Below are 20491 nucleotides of genomic sequence, written 5' to 3'. Positions count from 1 at the left end.
ACATCCCTGGCCATAAAAGAAATGCAAATCAAGCAGACAGTGGGGTTCCGTCTCACCTCGCTTAGGCTGGCCGACATGGTGAATTCCAACAAAAACAAAGGTGGGCAGGGACGCGGGGAGAAAGGAGCCCTGCTGCTCCGCGGGTGGGAAAGTGCGCGAGTACAATCACTCCTACAATCACACAGCAACGCACACACGGCCTTACAGACTTGCAAGCACGTGGACTAGAGGAGGCTATGCCGAGGGGGAATCCAGCGGCCTAACTCCTCTCACATCCACAGTGCCGTTCATCCACGCAAAGTCTAAGAAATAGAAACAGGCTTTTGTTTTTTTTTAATTGTTTTAATTCATTTGGTTTTCTTTTTCTTTTGGGGGGTTGGGGAAAGGAAGACACATGAATGGCGGTAGGAAGGATGAGCAAATACAATCATTGTATTCAATACACGCTACGTTAATAATATATAAGAATGATCAAGAACCCTGTAACTTGAGGGTAGCGATGGGAAAGATGGAGGAAGGCGAAGGGTAAAACTGCCCAGTTAACACTGTACTCAAAATCTGACTTATTAACTTATAAGCCCCTTGTACAACTCCTTAAAAAATAATAATAAATGGGATTTAAAAAATATCGGGTGATGTTGGATGGAGAGCACAGCCTCTGGCCAACCCTCCTCATGCTGACCAGAAAGACCGCCCAAGGTCACAAGGTCACGGCCAGGGCTCCCGGAGGAGCTAGGTCAGATCCAGGATGTAAGTCCTGCATTCTGCTGATCACACCAGAACACCGAGAGCCCTGGCGTCCACTTGGAACTCTTAAAATGGGTTTCCTGACTTACCCGTGGCAAGATTGAAGGTTGATTGGTATTTTATCCCTAGGTGAATATCAAAGCATTTTTTTTCCCCAAGAATAGTAGGATGGTCTCAGACATCAGTTCTTATAACTTCACAATCTACTTCTTCCATGTAACTCTCTCCTCTTCCCCCCCCCCCCCCCAGATAGAGATGATGAACTGACTCAGTCGATGGAATCTGGAAGCATTTAAGGGTGCAATGAGGAATCCTCTCGGCATGTCACACTGGGTGGTCTTTTGGATTTAAATTGATTAACAGTGTATAGAATTTTCGACAAGCAATTAGCGAGAGCCATACCTCCGACATGAAAGTTTTTCTAAGTAAAGACCGAGATCTACCAGTCATCAATAAATCCTGCATTCCTGCAGCACGCGGGTCCTAATTAATCTTTGTCCCACGTTAAGAACAAAAAAATGTATGTACAGAGATACAGCGGGGCTGCATCCATTCATCATGCAAAATTATTGCACGCGGTCAGCGCTTTCTACCACAGTGGCTACTCAGCAAGCTCATTTCCCCGAGGGCTACGGCGAGGCAAGTCACCAGGGCCCGGGCCGAGTCAGATCCCTTTTCTAGAATCAATGCACTCACACACGCTAACACTGGTGGCTTTACTTAGCCCAGCTACTTGTGGCAAATGGAGCAAGGTGCAGTCTGCACACCAACTTATTTGCATTTCCTAATGCATCTCCAGTCGCGTTCTGTGTGTGGCAGCAGTACCCGGGGCTTGAACTCGGGCCCTCAGGCTATCCCTTGGTTTATTTCCACTCACCTCCGCGCCCAGTGTTTGGCTGGTTAGGTGAAGAGCGGAGTCTCACGGCTTCCGCCCGGGCGCCTTTCGGACCGCAGCCCTCGGGATAGCGGCCTCTGCCTCCCGAGTAGCTGGGACTCCAGGCGTCACCTGCCCACGGACGCTAAGGTTGCCCGTGCCCGCCCCGTGCTCCTCAACTCTCCGGTCTCTCGCAGCACCGCCCTTCCCACCCCCAACCGGCTTCGTTGGTCCTTGCGGGACTGACCATTCTCTGATACTGTGAGGATGAGAATGAAACACGGCGCTTCCTTTCCTGAGGGCGTAGCTACAGGAGGTCTGAGGAATCTGCCCGCAATGCTGACGTTTAGTAGCTGTCCAATGATGAACTTGTGATCATCGGTGGCCAGTGAACAATATCTAGCTACTGGAATTTTACACTAAGTGGTTCATAGAATCACCTAATCAGGGCTGACCTTAGAGATATTAAAAAGAAATGGGCCAGGAGCTACTTAAGTCTAGTAACTATGTCTCAGATCCTTGACCACCTCCCTAACAGGAAGTCAAAATTCCGTGGTCCTGTTTTCTAGAACCGCTAGAGAGTCGATCTGGAATTATACCCCAGGACACAGGAGATGAATGGGAAACTAGCTCAAAAGGCTGACTGCGAAGCCTGTTGTCTTTCTAGTCCTCCTGGCATGGTTTGTTTAAATTCCTCTAAAGCTCTGTGCCTGTCTCTCTCTCTCACACACACACACACACACATACACACACACACACACACACACACACACACACACACACACACACACACACACACCACACACACACACACACACACACACACCCTACAGGAAATTTCTCTTTAGCCAGTGTAGATACCAAAGCTCCCTGCTTCCTGTTTCCTGGGTCCCTGTGTCCCCAAGGACTCTGACAGACGCAGGTTCCACCCACCCGCCAGTGTGAACAGCTAGAGATCAGCGCACGGCCTCTGCCTTCCACGGAAGAGCCCGGGAGACGGGTGACTTTAAGAGCTTCACCACGGTGAGCTTCACGTGGTGGTTGTTCGGGGTCTGCACTCAGGGCCTGGGGGGTGTCCCTGAGCCTTTCTGCTCCAGGCTCGCACTCTACCACGTTGAGCTACAACTTCACGGGTAGCTTCATTGGGTTTTCTGGTAGTTCACTGGATGGAGAGAAGAGTCTCGTGGGCTTTCCTGCCCAGGCTGGCTTTGAACCACAATCCTCAGCGCTCAGCCCTCCGAGTGGCTGGGATATTTACAGGCGTGAGCCACCCGTGCCTGGCTCATTGTGATGAGCTTTTAAGTTGCATGTCAGACTCAACTGCAATCACAGTAACAAGGACTTTGGTGTGTGTGTGTGTGTGTTGTGTGGCCTCCTTCCCACCCATCTGTTTCTCAAAGGGATTATGCCTCTGTAGCCCACACACAACCACCAGAAAGGAGGCTGACTCTGCTCCCGCTAAGATCCAAGACGAGTAAACCAGAATATTATTCTCAGCTGAGTGTTTGACAGTTGTTCCTTGAATCCTAGGCACCTTTGCTATTTAAACCATAAACATGCATTTGCACGGTCACGGCGCTCTGGAGGGACCTCGGATGAAAACTCTTTGCATATGCAGGCTCAACTCTGCTGCGTTCTAATTTATTCTAGTCTCCACCAGGACATGAATACAAGCCGAGAACGCCCAGAAAGTCACACCCGTCAGTTATTCATGAAGAAGGCACTGTTTATACGAGCAAGAACGTCCTCAAGGTTAGGCCCCGTGACAACACCGCACGCTCAGTGAGTGGGAGTCCCCACGCCCGGCGCCCCGGGCTGTGGTTCCGGCCCCGGGTGCGGGCACCTGCCCCGGTCCCCGGCAGCGCGGCTCAGCGGAGCCGGGAGAGGGGAGAAGGGGTGCTGCTATCTGGTGGGCACACAGACACCAACACTACTGCGACACACCCGGTGCCCCCCACGCCTCCCTTGACTCCCCTGGCCCCCCCCGAGGGCCGACGGGAATCCAAAGCACCAAGACCCTTGCCAGGCGTTTGGGAGTGTGGGCGCAGAAGTGAAGAGGAGCTGAGGAGGGCTGGGAGAGCTCGAGGGTGTCCCCTGTGCTTGTGGGAGCCCTGCCCTCCCCAGCCCTGTGCCCCACTCGCCTGCGGGGGGGCAAGACAGGCAGCAGGGCGGGATCCCCAAACCACAGCCAAGGGACAGGCTTGGGGACAAAAGGGAGAGAAAACGCAGGTGTCTGAGGAAGAGGAGGCCGGGCAGGGAGGACCCGCGAGGGGCCCAGGGCATGTGGGGGGGGACGTCAGGGAGGGGCATCACCAGGCTGGGCAGGGAGGACCCGCGAGGGGCCCAGGGCATGTGGGGGGGGGAGATGGGAGCGAGGGGCATCGCCAGGCCGGGCAGGGAGACCCGCGAGGGGCCAGGGCATGTGGGGGGGGGGATGGGAGCGAGGGGCATCACCAGGCCGGGCAGGGAGGACCCGTGAGGGGCCCAGGGCATGTGGGGGGGGGGGAGATGGGAGCGAGGGGCATCGCCAGGCCGGGCAGGGAGGACCGGCTGCGCTCTGCGGGCTCCGTCAGCATCTTCCTCTCCGCCTGCTCCGGTAGACGAGACGAGGACCACGCCGGGCGCGCACCGCGAAGCCGGCGGCCACGTCCGCGGATCGGCAAGGGCGTTTGGCAGCAGAAATGAGGAACGAGCCAGGCACGCGGAGGCCTGCCTGTGCGGGGGAACCCCTCACGATCGCCCGAGTGCGCGCGGCACCAAGCGTTCCACGCAACTCCTCCACACGAGTGACCCCCGAGGCGCTTTACAAGTCGATTCCCTAGGACGGCGGCAGCCCCGGGGGGGATCCGCCCCGCGTCCACGGCACAGGGGTCTCCGTGCGGGCAGCGCGGCCCCCGCACGGCCCCGCCTTCCTCTGGGGGGGGGGTGGGGAAGCCGACGCCGCGTCCACGCCCTCCCCGGCCCCGGGCGTGCGGGTCGGGGTGAGCGTTCCTCCAGAGAACACACGCACACAAGGGCGCCCCACGCTTCCACGCAGGGCGCTCTCCCCCTGCGGCTCTCCTTCCTCCGCTGCCTCCGGTGCCCACGGAGCGACGGCTGGGCCCTGGGCCGCCCTCAGTCTGGGGCACGAGGACGCCTTGGCTCCCGTTACATCTTCAGAAAGGCCACCTGGAAAAGAAAGGAAAAGTCCACCATGCTTTGCTGACAGAGTGTGACGCACAGCAAGCGAAAACTAGGTCTTCTGGTCAATGAGGTTCTGATCCCAGAAGAAAAATAACTGTAGAATCAGACTATACGTGTGTACGGATATACGTATCTATGTATGTATATATATGTGTGTGTATGTATGAACGTAGACACACACACACACTTTTTTTTTTTTTTTTGCCAGTCCTGGGGCTTGCACTCAGGGCCTGAGCACTGTCCCTGGCTTCTTTTGCTCCAGGCTAGCACTCTGCCACTTGAGCCACAGCGCCATTTCCAGCCTTTTCTATATATGTGGTGCTGAGAAATGGAACCCAGGCCCTCGTGTATGCTAGGCAAGCACTCTACCACTCGGCCATATTCCCAGCCCCAGACATTACATTTTACACCAAGAACCAATTTGTCTTTTTTAATTTCAAGTGATCCAGAGCGATGGCTCCTATGTACTTCAGAGCAGCCACAGTTACACCGTCAGGAAGCGGCCCGGTTCTCTTCCCCCAGCGCACACTGAGGGCCGTGGCTCGCGGAGGAGTCCAGGCCCCGGCTCGCGGAGGAGTCCAGGCCCCGGCTCGCGGAGGAGTCCAGGCCCCGGCTCGCGGAGGAGTCCAGGCCCCGGCTCGTGGAGGAGTCCAGGCCCCGGCTCGCGGAGGAGTCCAGGCCCCGGCACCGTGGGCCATCACACGCAGCTGTACTTACGAGGCTTGTCTAGAGCAAGTCATCGGAAAAAACTACTGTCTCAAAGTCTAGAGGGCTAGGTGGGAACTATTTCCAAACGATTAACGAGGCCCAGTTCAAAGGCATCTAATTCCCCAATGGTTTTAACAACAGAGTTACAAATAGTCAATCACAGACATTAGCAAGTTGTGCTTCGGAGGGGGCTGTAATGGGGAGAGAGGCACACACAGGAATCGTGACGGGACTTCACGACCTGTGCTCAGGGGAAAGCCGCTGCCCCGATGGTGAGCAGCTCCAAGGGCGTCCCAGGACGTGCTGTTTCCACACCTGCTTGCTGCTGAGTTCTTGCACCAAGTCCCGCAGTGGAGCACAAGGCCGAAGGGGCAGGCAGAGGAGAAAGGGGACAAGGCCACAGCTCGCTGGAAACACAGCCGGTCGACACAAACCTCAAGGGCTGTGGCGATGATCACACGAGATAATGGTTATGAAAGTCCACGCCTCCTTCCTTTTCTCAGTTACTCTAACTGGAGCCTGTCAACAGGACCGGATGGGAAAGGACTCCACGAGGTCAGCACAGATCTCTATGTGTCCTGCTAGGAAAGGACACAGGATTCTACGCGGGAGGGAGCCCAGCGCCGCGGAGGCCCGGCATGGGGCTCGCTGTGGACAGCGCCCCCGACAGGTGACAGACGACACGCCGATTTCACACAAAAGGTTTCCAGGAACAGGAAGCTCCTGCTTCAGAAGAGAATGCCAATACATGCATTAAAAAACCATTCTCTTCTCTCAGTCACTCATGGGCTTGAACTCAGGGCCTGAGTGCTGTCCCTGAACCTTTTCACTCAAGGCTAGTGCTCTACCACATTGAGCCATAGCTCCACTTCCAATTCTCTGGTGGTTCATTGGAGGTAAGAGTCTTAGGGATTTTCCTGTCTAGGCTGGCTTTGAACCACGATCCCCAGATCTCAGCTTCCGGAGTAGCTAAGGGTTATTTATAGGGGTGAGCCACTGGCACCTGGCTCATTATCTCTTCTCTAACTCTATAAAGTATGACAGCATAATGTATTACCAAGAGCAGCCACTCAGTATGATAATACTAAGAAATAGCACCATGGATGTCATTAAGAACTTGAGCTCTGGAATCAGACCGGTGACTCTCAACTTGGGGTGACTGTGTCTAGCAGGAAGCATTCAGTGGGTGTTAAGGAATGTTTGGCTGCCAGCAAGTGGGAGGTGTCACTACTGGCAGAGATATCATTAAATACCCTAACATGCACAGGGCACTCCCCCCCCCCCCCCCACCAAGGAAACAAAGCAGCAGCAGCACTCAACTTCAAACGCGCCGTGTTAGGCGGGGTGTGACTGGACACATGAACCTCATCCTCTGCCTTGTGGCAGGTGGCTGGCTGTTGGTCCGTTCAACCTTTACCACCACCTGCAAGACGGTAATCCAAATAGGGCTTGCCTGGGTCTTGTGAAAACTCCGCAGAGTTCATTAAGCGTATTCTGACTCTCGCCCTTAGCACAGGCAGAGCGCTGAAGGAAAGCTTCAGTGGCTTCAAGGCTGGTGCTGGACCACTTGGGCCACAGCTCCACGTGCTTTTTGGGGGTTAACTGGAGATGGGAGTCTCAAGGACTTTGCTGCTGGCTACAAACGGCAATTCTCTGAGTAGCGAGGATTACAGGTGTGCGCCACCAGCTCCCAACTCTCCCAGGTTTTGTTTTTTAATCTAGCTTTTAGCTCTGAATGCCAGATACACTGTCAATTCTTTAGGACTCGGTAACAACCAACAACCAAACTGCAGTCACCGTTCAGAATGGGTAATACACAGCGAATGCATTTTTATGCTTATTTAAAACACAGTGAGTTAACATATTTCAAAAGCTGATTTTTATGTTTCCTAGCTTTATTTTTAGAGAAAAATTGCTTCTTCCTCTAGCTGTCATTTATTTTGAGAGGATAATTTTATTCCATTAAACCAAGAAAAACCAAGCAACCTTCCTTCCTTTCTCTCTCTCTCTTTCTTCTTTTGTTTTATTCCCCAAAGTACAACTTTTACAAGCTTTCAAACTATACAAGTATTGCTACTGCATGATGTTCTGTTGGTTGTTACATTTCTGGAATGTACAGTTACAAAGCACAAATAATTTATGAAACACAAGGAAATAGGGACTCTTCTCTATGCCTGTAAAATCTGACTGAATTCTAGGTACCTGGGGAGTAAGATGTCTAAAAATAATTTTTCTGCTGTGAGTCAACTGAAAACAATGTTCTGAAATCATAATAAAGTGATGACCAATTTGACTGATGCGGCTTTGACCGGATGCTATGTCTACAATATTTGGGTACGTATGGGTAGCATGTTAAACATTTTAAGTTATTCTTTCGTCTTAGTTAACAAAGCCATATTGTTAACTTCTTAGTTGTCAAAGAGGATGTGGAATTTCAACCAAAAAAGAGATAGGCTGGGGGGCCAAGACCAAATTTTCATTTTTTCAAAGCTCTGTAAAGTGTTCTCGAGGATGCTAAATAAGACAGGGACAACCATAAACCAGGCTTGTGAAAGGATTCTGCACAACGTACACAAAGGCCCCTTGGAGGAGCACTGTGAAATTTAGAGCACAGTTCTCTTTTTTCACTTTTTAGCAGTCGTGTTTCTGTCTCGATACAGCTCGTGTTCAGTTTTGCAGTAGATTGTCTTCACAGCGCAGAGGAGGGGTTTGTCTTGTGTGCTTTAGATGATACACTGTAAATTACAGAATCCAGTTTCGAGGACACACGCTTCATTTATAGAATGAAACATTCAACATCAATGTACACTCCATTTTAAAAAAAAGAAATCGGACCTTCTCTATTATTTATCAACTACGTTTAAGGTCTTTGCGCAGCGCGGGCGGCACGCGGGGGGGCCGCGCGCTGCTCTGGGTGGGCCGCCTCGGAGGGGGGCGGGCGGGCGGCACGCGGGGGGGCTGCGCGCTGCCTCTGGGTGGGCCGCCTCGGAGGGGGCGGGCGGGCGGCACGCGGGGGGGCCGCGCGCTGCTCTGGGTGGGCCGCCTCGGAGGGGGCGGGCGGGCGGGGCGGCCTCTCGGGCCCCGTGCCGTCGCGGGGGGCTGCGCGCTGCTCTGGGTGGGCCGCCTCGGAGGGGGCGGGCGGGCGGGGCGGCACGCGGGGGGCTGCGCGCTGCTCTGGGTGGGCCGCCTCGGAGGGGGGCGGGCGGGCGGGGCGGCCTCTCGGGCCCGTGCCGTCGCGGGGGGGCCGCGGCGCTGCTCTGGGTGGGCCGCCTCGGAGGGGGCGGGCGGGCGGGGCGGCCTCACGGGCCCCGTGCCGTCCCTGCGTGCCTGACCGGCCGGGAAGGGGCGACCGGCCAGGCAGCGAGCGGACCCCAGCAGGTGGCGGAGCTCAGGATGGACGCCAGCACCCGCCGAGCAGCGGCGCATGGTTGCTGGGTGAGGACCGGAAGGCCGGCAGGCCTCCGAGCCCCCCTGCGGCGGGGGAGGGCCGCGCGGTGAACTCTGCTGGCCGGGGGAGGCGGGGAGGTTGGGCAGGGGGAGGCGGGAGGTTGGGCAGGGGGAGGCGGGGAGGTTGGGCAGGGGGAGGCGGGGGAGGTTGGGCAGGGGGAGGCGGGGAGGTTGGGCAGGGGGAGGCGGGGAGGTTGGGCAGGGGGAGGCGGGGAGGTTGGGCAGGGGGAGGCGGGAGGTTCGGCAGGGTGCAGCGTCTGGAAGGAGCGCGCGGGCCCAGGAGGAGGCCTCCTCACTCCAAACGGGCGGGGTACTGTGTGCTCAGTTAATGGGGGGGGGGGACGCGCACCACCAGGGAGGGGGGCCGGGCTGCCCTCCCACTGGGTCTGCACCATTCTGAAGAGAAATTTTTTAAGTAGGGAAAAAAATAAGTAAGATGAATTATCTAGAGATGAACTTAAACCTTCACCTTGGATGTTTTTTGCACATACATTTATCCCTTATATACATATATATTTAACATACTTTCATTATTATTATTATTGCTTCCACACAGTACATAAAACAACACAACAAAGAAAAGCCTCTTATTTCCATGTCTTGGAGTTCATTTCGATTAGCATCACTTCTACGGTCATAAGTACACAGCTACTGAGCTATTGTGATCCTCTGCTAGGGACTATCTTAGACATTTACTGATTGTTACAAATGAGGGAAACCATGGAGTCCATGTTTCTTGGGTCTGCTCACTTCACTTCCATTTCCTTACGAATGGGGCGATGTCATTCTTTCTGATGGAGACGCAGAATTCCATGGTGTGTATGCACCACATTGTCCTGATGCACTCATCTACTGAGCATCCACTCGTAAGGGCTGCATATAACTGCAGAGTGCCAGTCTTAGTCTCCTTGGGGACAGGCACAGCTTAGCCGGCTTCCAGGGGGACGTCCAGGTCCAGGGTCGACGAGTGACGCTTGCCACTGGGACACGCCACAGAAGGCAGGAGGCGGCAGCAAGGTCAGCTGATGCCCTCTGTCCATCCGAAGAAGAAGACATGGACCCACACGCCAGTCACGGAGTCCAGCCCTAGGCTTCCACACAGCAAGGGAGTTCGGGATGCAAGCTTTGAGCGGCTCTCTCAGGACCAGCGGACGGAGGGACACTGCTGGCTCCCGGGGTGGTGTGACTGAAACACCGTGGAGAACAAGCAGTTCTGACGCTCCAGTTATGCAAAGCAAATTAGCATCTTGACAAACGGCAGCACACCCATGGGGCAGGCCTTACACAGAGCAATGGTCTCTAGGTGCTGCATAAAAACGCGCTGCCTCAGGCACAACACAGATTTATGAGGAAGCAATGATACTGTGTGGGTGGTGTTAAAATGCAGGACATAAAATAGTGCTACCTCAAGAAATATACACACACACACACAGCCCATTTGTTTTCTTCTTTCTGTGGAATAACTTGGCACAAAGCCACAGTGCCGCCATTGCAGGACTGGTCTAGCTCAGTGTAATCCTCTCGCTGGTAACATGCCTTGGACCAGACCCACCACACAGTGTAGAGTCTTTTTCTATTATATCAATTATTCGGAATATTTTCCATTGTATGAGGAAAGAGGACTTGATCAAGAAAACGTATACAATCTATAAAAGAAGCCACTCTTTTCCCCGAAGTCCTGGGAGCAGGGGACCCAAACAGCTTTCCATAGTAGATGGCTGGCTTCTGTCACTTAAACAGATGTCGGCAGCCATTCTGAGGAATGAGGCCCACGCCAAGAGCTTGGTTAGGACTGTACTACAGTTATGTGCAACATAAACGTTACAGGCCACAGGGCAAAGATTACAGGGAGCTTTTCCGCATTATTTCTCACAACTCCATGCGGATCCACATTATCTCAATAGTAACTGAACATCTTAGTGTCGGCCTGAGCAGGAAGGCTTGTGAGACTCTTACCTCCAATTAACCACCAGAAAAGCCAGAAGTGGGGTTCAAGTGGCAGAGCACAGTGCCCAACACACTAAGGGGCGGCACTCAGTCCCCCTGAGTTCCAGCCTCAGTACTGACATGCACACCTACACACCACACACACACACTCACAGTGCTGTCTGTACTGCTTGTCAAATGATCTTATCCAGGTGATTTCCTTCCAGTTACCTTCAGCTGTAGCCTCAAAATGCATGACTCAAAGTCTTTCAGTATAGGAATGAGCGCCCATTTTCCTTAGTGGAATGACCCCTGTCATCCAGACAGTGAATTTCGAAATATAGCTACATGAGACCGCCATTGTATTTCACATGGTTAGGCTGACAGCCTGGTGAAAGATCTTAGCACCATAAACACATTTGCGTTCCTATTGACTTGCAGGAAAAATTAGGAAAGATTCCCTTGTTTTCTAGGACTCAAGAAGCCACAGCAGATTTTCCAGTCACAGAACACTCATTTAGTGACAGAATATATTTAAACTAAAACTCCTACTTTAACTTTAAAAGTAACACGAGGACAGGAAAAATTCAAGAAGCAGAAGATGCTATAATATTTTTATTTTTCCTCCTTATCATGCCAGAACTGTTTGAATATTGGTATATGTGCAGTTTAGAACCTTTTCCATACTGCTTAGTAAGTCCTTATTCTTATATTAAGTACTTGCACAACGATCGACCAATAACAACCTGCTATAAACCTAAGTTGCTGCTAAGTGGTGCTGAAATAATTCTTGCCTTGTTTACACACCTGGTTTTCCATATGGATTATTCCCTTAGGGGAGAGTACCAGAATAGGCTCTCTCAAGTGAAAAGCAGGGATATTATGATAACCTGATGCACATTTTCCCCCAATGAAGATCGTTTTCTTCTAATTAGTGCTAATTTTAACTTTTAAAAATGATGTTGTAATACTTTTGTCAGAGTTTATTTAATTGCTATAAGTGTAAACATTCTCCAAACATTTGAGTTCCTGTTCTTTCCCTTTAGATGTTTTGGTCTTCTGCAAAATTAGGTGCCAGGCATGACTGCAATCTCACTAAATCCCTACAAAATCCGCTTGAGTTAAAAAATCTAATTGATTTGTGTCTCCAGATTCTAAGTGAGGAACTCAGGTTCAGAGAAGTAACTTTTGCTGATGGCCATATGCTGGTAATAATGCTACTCATGGTAACCAAGTTTCTGCCTCTAAGCCTAACTGATAATAGTCATTTTATCATAAAAACTACCTTCCATCCCTATCTACTATGCTGAGAGAAAACTGCTGTGGTAACTTAGTTGGAAGAAGAAATCTGTATTATTCCAGTTGTGTGTGCGTGTGTGTGTGCGCGCCAGTACAAGAGTTTGTACTCAGCCCTCAAGCTCTTGATCAGACTCTTTACACATGACTGGCACTTTGAGCCACACCTTCAGTTCCAGCTCCTTGTTGGTTCACTCAAAGCAAGAGTCTCCAGGGTTTTTCTGCTCAGGCTGCTTCAAACTATGATCATCAGATGTCAACTGCCGACGTAGCTATGGTTCTAATTACCCGTAAGCCATTGGACCTGGCAAATATTTCCATTTTTGAGCTTTAATGATTAGCTGATGCTAAGAGAGAGCGCGTCCCCTTTCAAATTTATTGTAAAGAGCAGAAAGAAGAGTCAGAACAACAAATGAAAACCCTACTTAGAACAGAAATGATTCTTTGGAGAAAAAAAGACAACAGGATAGATTGGGAAACTGGCCTGAAACCTTAGAAAGAAGTTTTAGGTTCAGAAAGCGTTGTAAGTCATGCTGACAAAGTGCAGTCAGCTCAGTTAAAAAAATAATATGATTTGGAAAAACTCAACTAACAGTTAAGGATTGATGAGAGGAACCAAATTGTAACCAGATGTTTATGTCCTCTGGTCATTTACCACACAGACACTCCTTTGAAAACCCCTTTGCGAATCTTTCAAAAAGAAAAGATGGTAATAGATCCATTTTAAAGCAAACATCGTGCGGTTTTTAAGTCTGAAGATAAACAGGGATCGTAAAATCATAATTAAGCTATTTTAAAGGAAGGGCGAAAGAATCCACAAGAACCCCAGGGAAGAGTCTGTAAGCAGAGAGACCCTAGATGCACACCTCACACTGGCAGAAGGGCGTCGGAGGAAGAGACGGGCTTGCCCTGAGCTCTGGCTTCTTTGGGCCCCAGGGAACGACAGTGGGGAAGGCGCTTCTATACCCAGCTGTCTGCACAGCTTTCCTAGGTGAATGAGGCTCAGGGCCAGGCGCGGTTGTCTCCCCAAGAATTCAGCGACGGGAGGCAGGGACAGGAGGATCATGGCTCCTGGCTGGCCCAGCAAGATTAGGGAGAGACCTTGCCTGAAAAGCAAGCAAAAAGCAAAAGGACTGGGGGAATGGCAGGATGCTTAACCATCACACGAGAGGCCCGGAGTCCAGGTCCCAGTACTGCGGAAACAAAAGCCAAACAAACAAAAACTGCCTGGGGGTAGGGTAGGAAGGGATTCTAGGTGTCCAAAATAGTAGGTTTACTGCCCTTCTGTATTTTTTTTTTTTGGGGGGGGGGTGTTGGTCCTGGGGGTTGAACCCAGGGCCTCGGCACTGTGCCTGCCAACTTTCCACTAATTAAGTGGAGGTAAGCGTCTTGGGGACTTTCCTGCCCAGGCTGCCTTTGAACCTCGATCCTCAAGATCTCAGCCTCCGGATAGCAAGGATTGTAGATGCGTGCCGTGGGCTGTTGCACATACAGGACGCGGAGCTGTGGCTCAAGTGGTAGAGCACAGCCTCGAGCAAGAGTGTGAGGCCCTGAGTTCAAGCCCCAGTTCCATCACGCGCACACACAAAACCGAATTTAAAAAAATGCAAGTTAAACAAAGGTCCCTGTGTGACTGATGGCTGCCTTCCCCGGCCGACGCCGACCCGGCGGGCTCGTCCACGCTGGCACAGGGCAGCCCGCCGCGGGCGCCGCGGCCCTCGGGGACCCGCTTACCAGCTAAGACGCTGGCGCGGGGGAGGGGAGAGCACAGGGCGCTCCCGAGGGTGCTCCCGAGACGGAATTCCGTCAACAGGTCTTCCCGGGGGCTTGGGGCTGCGCGCGGTCTGCCTTCCCATCGGGGGTCCGGGCCGGCCGCCGTGCCGGTGGCCTCAGCTTCTCCGCGACCAGGCTGAGCACCTCGAGCCCCGCCCAGGGGCCGGCGGGCCTCTCCCCAGCCCGGAACTTGGTCCTCAGTTTCCATCCACGGAACTTCGTGAACCCAAGCCCGCACGTCTGCTGCTCTACAGTTTGGGTGGGGCCTACTAGACCCCCAAGTTGGAGAAACTGCCCGGAAGCCTCCCTCCCTCCCTCCCTTCCCTAACTCTAGTTGCTTTGCTCGTCTCTAACCGTCGCACGGATTCCCCGCGACTCCGGGGCTGAGCGCTGAAGCCCATTAACTCAATTCTTCTGGAAGGCTGACAAGCTCCGGGCGCATGTCCCTGGGGGTACACGTGCTCCGTCCCGGGGAAGGAACAAGTGCCGTGCCCTCCCTCCCACCCCCGTCCCCGCCTAACGCACCCACTTCTAGGAAGGGGAGAGTGGGGGCAAGAAAGGCACCTGACAAGCTGGCCGCCATCCTCACGTTCAAACACAACACCGGTCCCGCCTCCAGAGAGCTACTTCTCAAGAAAGGCACAAAGCCCCAGGGAACTTCCACTCTCGGCCTGGCGTGTGACATGCTTCGGAGACACCGAGAGGGACCACGCGCCGCTCCTTGCTGACATCTAACCTGTTCCTAGATACCACCGACTCCAAAATGCCAAGGACCACCGGCAGACAGCGGGCACGGCGTGTCCACACGGCAACTTCGTGGCAAACGTCTGCTAATGGGAATGAACAAACACCACAATCATACAAACGATTATGTCATTTAATTATCCAACTAGAACCCAGGCTTACTTTTCTACAGGGATATCACTGGAAATTACTTTGTTGTGAAACAGAGATTTAAAAAAAAAAGGCTTTCACATTTTCAACCCCAATACCTTAATACTTGTATGTTATCTGGCAAATTATCCTAACCCCAAATGAGCAAATCTTGAAAACCCGTGTGTGTGTGTGTGTGTGTGTGTGTGTGTGTGTGTGTGTGTATGAGAGAGAGAGACAGACAGACAGACAGAGAGACAGAGACAGAGAACACTGAGACTGAGATTACTGGGGTTTGAACTCAGGGCCTGGGCACTGTCCCTTTGCTTTCTTGCTCAAGGCTGGTGCTCTATCTACTACTTGAGCCTCAGCTCCACTTCTGGCTTTTTTGTTGGTTCATTGGAGATAAAACGTCTCACAGACTCTGCTGCCCAAGCTGGCTTCAGACTCAGACCCTCCTATCGCAGACTCCTGGGTAGCTAGGGTTGCTGCGGCGTGAGCCACGAGTGCTCGGCTTTCATCTCTAGAACTTTCGCAAGGAGCTTTTCTCTGCACCGCTTCGGAGGGGCTGCGGCCCCGAGCTCAGCCAGGAGGGGACCCGTGGACAGCACACGCGGACTCCCCGGCGGTGACTTTCCGCGCCACCTGTCCGCGTATCGTCCTCAGATCTCAAGGATTGGAATCGGGCGATCAGTTTGCCCGCTGGAAATGTGAACGTACGGACAACCTTCATGAGCAAGCGGTGACCGTGGCGATGTCAGCGGCGTCACTCGGGACGCTGAGGCACGCAGCACGCAAGGCTGGGGTCCCGGCGAGCCCCTCGGCTCACTAACTTTTCACGTGATGATTTTCGAGTCCCACAAGATCCCCTATAATGAGAGCGCGGCGATCATCTCAGAAGACAAGTATGGACACAACGGGGCTGGTGCCCCGGCCGGCTGGAAATAACGAATGCTATCCTCAGGAGGCCACCACTGCCCGGCCACACGGGAGGGACCCGTGGCCACCGTGTCAAGGAGGAACGCAAATTCATTTTTCTTATGTGCAGAAGTAGGTCACAGCAAGAACATTCGAGGTGAGGACAAAAACAGCCTAGAGTGGGCACGGGCAGATTTAATGACACAGTCTTTCTCATTTACTGTGTCAACGCGAAATCTGAGCGCCGGTTCATTCTGTACTCTATTCATGTTCGTACAGGGTGGAGGGCTGGAACTGAGTAGTTAGGGGCAGAGCAAAGGGCCTCTTTCTTGAATGTGAATAAAGAAGGGCTTTCCCCTTCGAGACGGCCAGTGGTTTTTGGTGCTGTGTTCCTAAGGGCACGGAATGAAAAGCCTGCATACATGAGGATGCTTCCTAGCCAGCTCAGCGAGCCAACCGTGCACAGTGGCAAAGGTCAGCGGTCGAGTCGCCTCGGCACTCGGCCCACGCCGGGCCTCCCCACGTTTCTGCTGAGACTTCGCCTTCAACCCAACAGCCTAAGGAAGAGTGTGCAAAAGCAAAGCGGGGAAGGTGCGCCGCACCAGTGTCCCTGCCTTCGAGCGCACGGACGGGTGGGACGGGTGGGCCCAAGGGGCGACGGGCGGGAGTGGTCGGTGGCTTTCACGCTACCCACGGAACAATCTCGGGAAGGGCCAGCGGAGGGGCTGACATCTACCCCGATCCAAGCTTTCTTCCAACAGCGGTCAGGAAGATTCCGGAGCTCCTCCAACTAGTGCCCTGCCTCTGTAACGAGTGAGGCCTGGGATTTGCAGCTGGACGGCTGGAACCAGACTCGTCTCCTAACGAGCTCGAACTGCGGAGCACTTTAGAGCAATGCGCTCTGAAGTCTGTGAAAATCTACAGCCCGTTCTTCGGTTCCAACTAGGAATTACTTATTTGGGCTCAGTCTTCTCTTCTAATGTTCTCTTCTATATTATTTTTTCCCCTTTGCTTTTTGCTTGCTAAAACCAATTTCCTTTTTCTCACCGAATACGATTCTGTATACACTGTATCAGTTTTACTCTTCATCCTGTCATTAATAACCTTCAAGCTTAGGTATTTAAAATTTTTCCTTCCACATTTATCTTTCTTTCCTCCTATTTCGGCAGTGAAGGACAATTGTACAATGAGTAAACTGTAAAATTGTGTCACACTTCCCCTAGGGACAATCTTCTTTCTTGAGCTATTAAATTGGAAAAGTGGTTTTGAGATATATATATATATATATGTATATATATATATATCTCCAGGTTTTGTCCCAGAGCGAGTGCAATCATCACGCTGTAAAGCCAGTCCTTATTCTAATGACAGTGATGTAATAAATCCTCTATTTGTGGCTGCACAAAGGGATTTTCAAGGATGGAGTAATAAATGCCTGGTGCCCGCAGTCCCGGCTGCTCGGGAGGCTGCACGGAAGGATCCTGGTTCAAGGGCGGCTTGGGCAGAGAAGGTCATAAGCCTCCCTCTCACGGCGGGAGGGGGGGGCGGGGGGGGAGGGTGGATGGCAGCAGTGCACACCTGTCACCCCAACCGCACTGGGGAGCCACAGTCTGGGCACGCCCAGGCCTCAGCTAAAACACAAGCAGCAAGACACATGGCTGGAGGCATTGCTCAGGGGTGCAAGGCCTGCCTGCCAAGCGCGAGGCTGAGGGTTCAAGCTCCGGCCGGCACTGGGCAAAGCTTTACGGCACCTGCGTTCAGTCACTGATGGCGTCGCTGTGCTTTCCTACTGTGCCAGCCAGAGGGAGGAATTATGAGCCACTCAAACACATGGCATTAAAGACGACCTTTGTGCGACTCTCAGGAACACATCATCAGATGCGACGCCCCGACTTCGCCCCTGCCCGTGGCCGTCGTTCCAGCACGCCAGCCTGCGGGAAGCCACTGCCCCCGGAGGGGGTTCTGGCCCGTGCTTGTTCAGGGAGGGAGGGGGAGAGGCGGCGGCTGCCCGTCCGTTCCCCCAGCTCACCCGAGGCCCGCTTACCACGACGTCACCGAAGGCCTCTCCCCGCTCGCGCCCCTCGTTTCCTAGCCCAGGCTCATTCAGCTGTGGCTCCGAGGGTGAATGGCTTTCCGGGGAAATGGCCTTCTCTCCGCGGGCTCGGGGTGACGGAGCCGTGGGGAGGAGGACGGAGCCGGCGGGGCTGGCACGCAGGCAGGACGACGTCACGTCACGGCCCCGCTCAACGGCAGGAAGCGCCGTCCGCCATCACCGGCCGCTCCGGCCCGCCCGCCACAGCCAGGGGAAGCGGAGGCGCCCAGCGCCCGCGCAGCCGGGGAGGGCGCCCACCTCCCGCACTTCTCTCCCCGGGGTTCGAGGGGTGACCTACCTAGCGCCGGGGCTGAGCACGGAACGGGAGGGCCGCGTACATGGACAGAGGGGGGAGGGGTGGGGAAGCGCGGCCCTCGTTCCAGAGCCAGTGCAGTCGCTACGATGGAAGCCCGGTCCCCGCTTGTCAGGGGATGGAGTGTAAGGGCCCTAACAAATCTCCAAGGGGTCGAGACTGGTGCCTGTCATCCTAGGGACTCGGGAGAGGCCACGACGGGAGGATCCTGGTTCAAGGCCAGCTCAGGCAGAGAAGGCTGTTAAGACTCTATCTGAATGAGGAAGCGGAACAGGACCAGAAAACCAGAGGGGGCTGGGTGGGGCTGGGCGAGATGGGCATCAAGATGCACTGTCCTCATAAAGCCATGTGTTAACCTGGAATGTCCGTGTACAGTGACTGAATGAGAAGAGGAATTCACTACTTTAAAAGGACTTCACACGCTGAGGGTGCGGCGTGTTCCGGGCGACAGTGTGCTCTGTTACCGTTGGTGGCGGCTGTGGTTGGTGGGAACGCGCCCCGGCTCAGCTCTGAGGGGCTGAGCTCCCGAGCCGGGCAGAGGCAGTGATGGCGGAGACCTCCCTGAAGTAAACACCGCACTCTAAGCGGCTGCGTGCTCTTATGAGCAGGAGCCGAAGCTTTTCTGATATTCTTTACTTTTGTCAAGGTGATGTGCAGAGGGGTTTCTGCTTCCTACGGAAGGCGGTGAGGACATACCTTGTCAAGCTTGTTACCTCCTCCCTCGTTTTTCTCCCACCTTCCCCCCCCCTCCTTCCCCACCCCCGCCCCATTTTACAGTTGGTTTACGGCATATTAACTTGTAAGTATTGCTGCTGCACTGGTTTGCTTTTTACCATTTGTTTCTCCATTTTGATGTTCCCTTTCCCGATTCAGACAAATGTATACATAATACCCAGGGTACCAAAATCAGATACAGTGACAAGAGGGGTAAAACCATAGGGAAGAAGAACAAAAGAAAAGGCCTAATTTCACATTGCTATGTGAAAAACGCTATGTTGAAAATAACAACTACAGTGAGAAGCCACTTATTTCCACAGCATCTGGTATCCTTAACGGTGACAGCAAAGCGAGCACCAGAGGCTCCGGCCCGTCGTCCTAGCTACTCAGGAGGCTGAGATCTGAGGGCTGTGGTTCAAAGCCACCCTGAGCGGGGAAGTCCACGGGACTCTCCATTTAACCACCCGAAAGCAGAAATAATGCTGTGTGGCTCCAGTGGTAGAGCACAGCCTCAAACAGAAAGTCTTAGGGACCGCGCCCCAGGCCCCGAGTTCAAGCCCCGGTATAGGTGCTGTGCGTGCTCGCACACACGTGCACGCACGCGCGCACGCACGCACGCACGGGGCAGCAAGACAAAAGGCAATGCAGTGGCTCACGTAGGGAAAGCAGGGCTGCTTGCAGGTGCAGCTAGGGGAGGGGGGGGGAGGGCAGGCTGGGCAGAGCGGTGGGGCTGGACGTTCTACCTGCTGCTGAGTTAAGTTACTCGAGGCAAGGCTGCTGCTTGGGGTGGAGGGGCACAGACGAACGACACCTCATTAATCCATGTCTTGCAACATTAAAAACATAAAGGACAGCATTCTGCCAAGACCCAGTTCTAGGGACTACCGAGGGCTGGCTAACCTGCCTGTGCAGATCACCGTCAACGCCTGTGCCGGCGCTGGTGGGTCACACCTGAAATCCTAGCTCCTCGGGAGGTTGAGACCGAAGGATCCTGGTTGAAAGAGGCGCTCCTCTCCAATTAACCAGCAGAGAGCCAGAAGCAGAGCTGCGGCTCCAGCGGCAGAGCGCCAGCCCTGAGGGAAAAAAAACAAACAGCTAAGGACAGCACCCAGGCCCTTACGCCCTAGTATCAACACCAGGGAGGGAAGGAGGGAGGGGAAGAGAAAAGGGAAAAAAGAAAATGAGGACCAAGAACTGCAGGTGGCTGGGAGCAACCCCTGCTTCCGTCTTCCTTGCAGTCAGAGGTGGCGAGCGCATTTCCAGTCCTCGGCTTCTTTCTCATCCAAGGGCCCTGGGGCAGCTTCGCTTGTGCAGAAACTCCGAGTACATTGCCCACTTTATCCTTTCTTTTTTTTTAATAACCTATAAAACACTCTTTTTCCACAGATAATAACAGTGGAGGGCATACTTTTAGAAGCAAGAAGTTTTAAGTTTTATAGAACGTTCAATAACTTGGGGTGGGGAGAAAATGAGAACTCGCCTAAAGCACTAAAGCTTAGAAAGCAATATACTGGGTCATTTTATCCCAAATTAGAGCTCCGTGCCCCTAAGACACAAGCCTAAATAATGTTGTTTGTGTTGCGTTAACCTTGAGCTACACTATGGCAAAAGTAGATTATACGAG

General features: G+C 53.3%; 1 protein-coding gene across 1 annotated transcript in view; it reads right to left on the bottom strand.

The window, feature by feature from the left end:
* Positions 1-4601: 4601 nt before the first annotated feature.
* Ube3d (ubiquitin protein ligase E3D) overlaps positions 4602-20491 on the bottom strand; it is an 89305-nt gene continuing 73415 nt past the window's right edge. Inside the window, exon 10 of the mRNA XM_048353638.1 lies at positions 4602-4789. Within this exon, the coding sequence (XP_048209595.1) occupies positions 4769-4789 (21 nt within the window). The 3' untranslated portion in view covers positions 4602-4768. The remainder of the gene's footprint in view (positions 4790-20491) is intronic.

The sequence above is a fragment of the Perognathus longimembris genome, chromosome 9 (assembly GCF_023159225.1).
Source record: "Perognathus longimembris pacificus isolate PPM17 chromosome 9, ASM2315922v1, whole genome shotgun sequence".
In the NCBI taxonomy this organism is placed as follows: Eukaryota; Metazoa; Chordata; class Mammalia; order Rodentia; family Heteromyidae; genus Perognathus; species Perognathus longimembris.
The sequence above is the reverse complement of the archived record's forward strand: the minus strand, read 5'-3'. Positions and strand labels throughout refer to the sequence as shown.